A 6,849-nucleotide genomic window follows, 5' to 3' on the forward strand; every position below is an offset into this window, starting at 1 on the left:
AATACACCTTAAAAAGCCACTGATATTGCTTTTCAAATAAATATTAGTATTACCTTTAAACTTTCAAAAGGGTATTATTAGCCTGTTTTTATATTAATATATCCTCTGATTCACCTTAATAACTGCATAGAATTCCACAAGAGCAAGAGCCATGCCTGCTTCCAGAGGTCTGTGCTCTTTCTCTACCCAGTCATATATTTTTGTTGTGGTGGCAGTGGCAAAAAAAAAACTCCATTCTCCAGTCCTGCAGGACATCCTTCACACACAGTAACAATCTGACATGATGTTACAGTGGCTGTTCTAGCCTCCATTGCCTCGGAGGGATCCTGTTGAGCTCTGAGGCTCCAGCTGGGAAGATGCCCTTCATCTCTTCTCGTTTGAAAAGAAGATGAAAGCTTCTCATTCAGCCTGCACTGGTATCACTGTACCCTGTCCTGTCTTCTCAGCAAGGGGCTGACAGCACGATGAGCTCTGTGGTTAAGAAATGATCACACCACTTGCACACAAAATTAATTTAAGAGTCCATTTTTACAGTTAATACTCATAGTGTATATGTGTACATGCACTGGTTGACACCAGTTGGACATGTCCAGGTGTGTGACACCTTGCCATGAAGGGTTTGAGGAGAGGAATGTGGGCTAATCCCAGATTAAGACACACTGCTATCAAACAGTGAACTTAATCCCTGTCACTTTCATTACCTGGACTTGTCAGCTCCAGTGTATAGGGAAGGGAGTTCGCCGACACCCTTAACAGGATGGTAGAAAAGTGCCTGCAGGCAAGCCTGCATCGCTCTCTCTGTCATTAAATCACAGGACAGAGCAAAGTGTCTTATGTGGAAATAAAAATAAACAATATGAATAGAACACAAACCAGATCACAAGCAACGTGACTACCATTTTCCATGTCTCAGACCTTAGCTAAAAATATGTATCCTCTTATAACAGAATGCTTTAGAGGGCTCACCAACTCACATTGTGCTGCCACGGCACACAATTTGTGTTTGTGTGTGTAGTGTGGCTGGTGTGAATGCTGTATACAGTATGTATGTTCAGTACCACTTGCAGTCAGCGCAGCAGCATGGACACTGAGCAGAGATATGGATGCGACCATGGCCAGCTATATGTCAGAGAAGCGTTTTTTCAATTTGAATAATGGCGTATCCCCCACCCTTGCTGGCCTAAGTGAGGGTCTCGGTAGGTGCACCCTTGGCTGAACAGAAGGGAAACTAACTGACAGAGCAGAGACTTAAGTTTAAATGGAACAAGGGGTCAGTATGAAATAGAGCAGAAACAACATGGCCATGCAGAAGAAATGTCTTCCAGCTTGACGCAGCTGGAGACACAGCTCAACCAGGTGGATGACAAGTACTGGTATCTTGCACCACCCCCATATAAGAAATAAACCCAAGACAAAATGCATGCTCAGCTGGATTATCTGTCACAACCACAACACACACCTGACGGTTGGAATGCCTCATGACTGCTACTGGGCCTGGGCTGAAACTGGGAGGGACTGGCACACAGCCCTGTGTGAAAAGACTGTCAGGAACAGGATCCTTTCCTGAATTCAGGGTGGTCAATGAGTGAGTGGGTGGGTGGGTGGATGGGTGGGTGGATGGATGGGTGGGTGGGAGGTCCTGGCTTGGCTTTGTGTGTGTTTCAGTAAACAAGTATTAGATAGGAGGCTGTCAAAAATGTATTCACACCATAAATGCCTTTCAACAAACGGAAGGGGGAAAGGTGTAGGAATATCGTGAAATGGCAATATTTCTGTGCATTTCTTTCTCGCTCATTGTTGATTTCTTGAGGAGCAAAATACGTTCAAGTAAGAAAGTCAAATTTATTGTAAAATTTGATTCAATACAAATGTGATTTTGACTATGTTTGAAATTGAGAGTACATACCCAATAATTGTTACCAGTGTGGTGTGGTGTATTCTTTATTGAAATCAAACTCCAGCTGGATGCAGCCTGACTGAGAGGAAATCAGACATGACATGCTACAATCTTAGAGCCAGCATTACATATTGTCCCCAATTGAAAATGGCAGCTTCTGACCAGTACAACAAAGCAAAGGTTTGTAGACAGACATGCAGATGCACTACATATGCAATCATTGTACTCAAAAGATACATGATTGTTTTATTCTACTGATTGTTGTCAAATCTAATCCAGGGTGCTCAATCGTTATTGTTCACAGAACAGCAGGAAACTGTAACACATGCTCTGCATTCCTCTGCAGCACTAACAGCAGCAGGCACCTCCTGGAATCTGACATGCTCTCGTGTCATCTGACTTTGGGTCACGCATCCATCCGATCAGTCGCTCTCCCACAGACGCTGGAGACACAGAGGCAGTAATACACCACAGGTCACTGCCCTCAGTGGCCTGGGATTCTCCCTGTCTATCTAAGCTGTTCTCTGCCTGCGAAGGCTAACATGACTCAATGACAAGCCCATCGGCATGAAGGCAGCCTCACAACAGCACCCCACCCACCCCCCAGCCCCGGGTGACTCCATGGGGGGAGCAAGCATCCTCAGGGTTTCTCTGCCCTGACCATTCAGACTCAATGAAAAGAGTCAGTCTCACAGCGGAATAAATGCGCTCTTTTGGACAATGGTCATATTCTGCTGAAGCAATGCTTGCGGCACAACCGTGGAGCATCGAGGAAGCCAGACGTCCCGCCAAATGGCATACAGCAGACTCTGTGTGTGTATGTGTGTGTGTGTGTGTGTGTGTGTGTGTGTGTGTGTGTGTGTGTCCAGAGTGCAAATAGCAGGACTGATCAGTGCCTATAGTATATAGTGTATGCCTGTACAGTATGTATATGTATATGTATATGTATATGTATATGTATATGTATATGTATATGTATATGTATATGTATATGTATATGTATATGTATATGTATATACACACAAATATTTAACTTTAATTAATTGTATAATGAAAGTCTTATTGGTCTGTGATCGTTGCTGGTCACATCACATCCACAATGGAGCCACACTGTTTCTATGTGGATCCTGAGATCCATATGATTTCCTAGGTCTTTGTTGTTGTTTTTTTAAGTGAGAGAAGCCATCGATAATATTATGTTGTGACAGTATGTGACAGTGACCTCAAATTAGCGCATCGGTGGGGAAAAGGCAGTGCAAACATTACATGTTGCCAGTGTTGTGCTGCAGCAAACACAAACACATGCGTTCCTGCGGCCATGTAATCATTCTGGTCCACTGTCTCAAAACAGATGTGGAGAAGAGGCTGCAACTTCACATCTGTCAGCTCAACTCTTGAGCAGCCAGACATATAGAGCAGTGGCTCTCAAACTTTTTTATTTCAAGGACCCCCAGTTTGGTATAGGCCACAGACCCCTATAACTCTCAGAGTTACAGACCAGTAAGGATCCATTTGGTTCCCCACTATCCATCATTTAGCTGTGGACACCCTGGAACCCCCTCAAGGACCCATGGGGGTCCCCAGACCCCACTTTGAGAACCTCTGAATTATAGAGCCAAAACTGGATTTGGGCTCTGAAGTGGTACGTATGTGCACCATCGACCACATTCAAACACGGCAGCATTTTACTTTTACGTCACACTCGAGGGTTACCGTCACCCTAAGTATGACGTAAGAGCAAAATGGCTGCTGTGTGATAATGCACCATATTGCTTGCCATCTCTGCACAGAAGTTGGAAAGTGTCATGGCAGACGTTTGAACAGAAGGAAGAACAGAGGTGCGACAATGGAGACACATTTGTATCATTATGGTATTTCATAGCATGCCTTGACTAGGGGAAGCAAACAGTTGAGTCGTGTGTGAACTCATAACAAGCAGTCAAACCCACCACAAGCGAGAGGTAATCATGCAGAGCTGATATCCTGCATGTGTTTTCACACATGTGGGAAGTGGTGTCTCTCAAAATACCCAACTATGAAAAAGGCACGATTTTCCTCTTTTCTGGGCCATGCGCTTCCTTCTGGTTATCCACCTCCGGGGTTTGTTGCGTAACACTTAACACTGCTTTGAGCTCCACAAAGGGGCCATTTCAATGTTCTCTGAAAACCCTGTTACAGGCTTCAGTGGGCAGAAAAATACGCTTTTACAGCGCGTCTCTATTGCCATTCATGTCCATCCGTTGCGCTCATGCGGTGCCAGCGCCGCATGAGCTTCAGAACTCCTCACAATGAACGAGAGGAATGCTCCCAACAGCTTTATATGGAACATGAGAACATCTCCACTTGATCTTCTTTAGCTGTTGAGATAGTGTGTGGGCCAAACAGTACATACTGTGAAAGCATTACGTTCATTCCACATTCACAGCCTTGGCCAAATAAGTGATGGCTTTAGCCTGCATATTTAAGTATATGAGAGAAAAGAATGGGGCATTTTCGGTAAAGGTACCTCAAAGATGGCTTAGGTGATGAGTTTGCATGTAGCTCATCTCAATAATAGCCATGCTCTTTAGCACATACTGTAAACATGGAGAGAGAAGGTTTGTGTAAATACCCTTCACTTCCTGCGGTCTGCCTTTCTCCAGGCCAGATGGCAGTCATTAAGGTGCTGTTACCAAGTGTGGAAGTCTTTGATTTGGAGCAGAGATTCTATCCACACACACACACACACACACACACACACACACACACACACACACACACACACACACACACACACACACACACACACACACACACACACACACACACACACACACACACACACACACACACACACACACACACACACACACACACACACACAGTCTGGAAGGTTCTTGGCTCCTCAGAGGCAGGCAGAGGGGAGAGCACAGGCCAGGTCTAGGGGAGAGATGTGGGCGTAGAGGAATTCCTATGCTATTTATCTAACCTTTGGTGCTGTGAGCGCACAGCAGTAAGAGCATGAGGCTGTGCATGGAACCGTTCAGCTTCCTCTGATCCAATGGTTAGTGACACTGTTTGAACTGCCTCCTTTGTGAGTATTTCAGTCAGTGTCATGAGAACAGTTCATTAAAAACGGAAGTCCATTCAAGACTTAAGGAGAATACCTGCCATAAAGCATTAAAATACATCTGTTCCTTTGACATTTAGACGTTGACCATGGTGACTACTACAGGATCACACATAACTCTCTCTTTTAAAAGATATACCTGCTTCACATCAGAACATCACAGCACATGTCCATCAGACCTCTGCAGCAATAGTGGAGTGGAAAACACAAAATGGCTTGCAATAGCCTACTACTCTAATGTGATGGCCAACAGATACATTTTGGCCCTAGTTTCCTCTCTCTCACACAAATGTTTAAATATCCAGCCGCTGGTTAATTGGTACTGCCTATGCTATACACACATAATAGAGAGGGCGTAGTAGTACATAGGCTATTTACATGTCATGACATTTAATCTCATACGGGAATATGACTCGCATAGATGCCCTGCAGTTACAGCCTGTCAGAATGCATGTGATAAGTCAGGGCGCTCATCCTCATGCAGAACGTTACTGTGCCTGATGGTAACCGGAAGACTCGCCCCAAAACACGATCGCCCCCATTTCTTTTCGCGGACCAGCGGTTCTTGTATTCTTGTATTTGTTTTTTACTGAGGATAAGGTTAGAAATAAGTTTAGATTTAGGCATAGTTTACTGAGGTTACGGGAATACCAGCTATATATACCGCCGGATTTGCCCCGGGGTGACTGTGTTTTGGGGCGAGCGTTTTGGTATTCTGCCTGATGGCTGATTTAAAGGGGTAGTTCACCCCCAAAATAACTTTTTTTCTATTGGTTACTGACCATCTGGAGCCTTGAATTCATAGATATTTTTTTGTTTTTGTCACATTCCTAAGCCAATAATTTGATTATAATAAATGTGTCCCCATTGATTCCGGTAGGAGACACAAATGCATTTGTGTCTCCTACCGGAATCAATGGGGCTAAATTTATTATAATCAAATAATAAAGGAAGGAATGCGACAAAAACAAATAAATATCCATGAATTCAAGGCTCCATGGGGTGAGTAATCAATAGAAAAAAAAGTTATTTGGGGGGTGAACTACCCCTTTAAAGATGATCTGATGTTGCCAAGACAAGTCCTACCAATTTAAATGTACAGTATTTAGAAATGTTGTCAGTCCTACAGTAGTAGGCTATAGCATATATATACCCAACATGTATCCAATTACCATAGTAAATTAAGCTAATAGGCATGCCCGAATCAAATAATCAATATTCTTTCAAGGTAAGCAATGTAGCGTCATGACCGAAAGGAAAAGCTGTCAGTCTGCAACGACGGAGCTGGATTATTTTTATATGGTGAAGAAAAGCAACACTGGTAGAATATAAAAATACATCACATTTCGTTACAGCTTGCATTGATCGTTTAGGCCGGGCGTTCAACAGATCGGCAAGAGTTACAGATCATCAACAATAACACGAAAATGTTCTTACCTAAACCGGGGTGAATCTTTAATACATTCTTCAAAATCCACCGTCATCTTAGAGACTATATTAAAGTTTTCACGCTTAGAATACGGGTTTCATGTCCTGGGTAGAATAATGCAGAGACGTAGTAGTGTGGTCCTCTGATTCCTCTCTCTATAACCCGGCTCCTCCACACGTACTGTGCTCTCTCACTCGCTCCTACTACGATTGACTGGAGCTGGTTCAGACCAGCGTTGCCAGGTTTTGTGAAAGAAATAAGCAACGAGGTCTATGATAACAAGCCCAAAAGAAGCCCTTCGCCCTTTAAATTTGAAAATAGCAGATCTACAAGCTCACAACACGTTGCAATGCAACAGGTTATGAGCTTATAGAAAATGTGAAAAATGTGGAATATATGTATACATGTTTTTAC

At 43.6% G+C, this 6,849-nt stretch overlaps 1 protein-coding gene across 3 annotated transcripts in view; it reads right to left on the bottom strand.

The window, feature by feature from the left end:
- The window catches only part of acap3a (ArfGAP with coiled-coil, ankyrin repeat and PH domains 3a), a 63,125-nt gene extending 56,524 nt beyond the window's left edge, over positions 1-6,601 (bottom strand). For all 3 annotated transcript variants that reach the window (XM_080444397.1, XM_080444398.1, XM_080444396.1), the window contains exon 1: positions 6,444-6,601. In XM_080444397.1, coding sequence (XP_080300523.1) covers positions 6,444-6,490 — 47 coding nt within the window. In that variant the 5' untranslated portion in view covers positions 6,491-6,601. The remainder of the gene's footprint in view (positions 1-6,443) is intronic.
- Between the last annotated feature and the right edge of the window lie 248 nt (positions 6,602-6,849).

This window comes from Gymnoscopelus braueri (assembly GCF_963280865.1).
Source record: "Gymnoscopelus braueri genome assembly, chromosome: 12".
Taxonomy (NCBI): Eukaryota; Metazoa; Chordata; class Actinopteri; order Myctophiformes; family Myctophidae; genus Gymnoscopelus; species Gymnoscopelus braueri.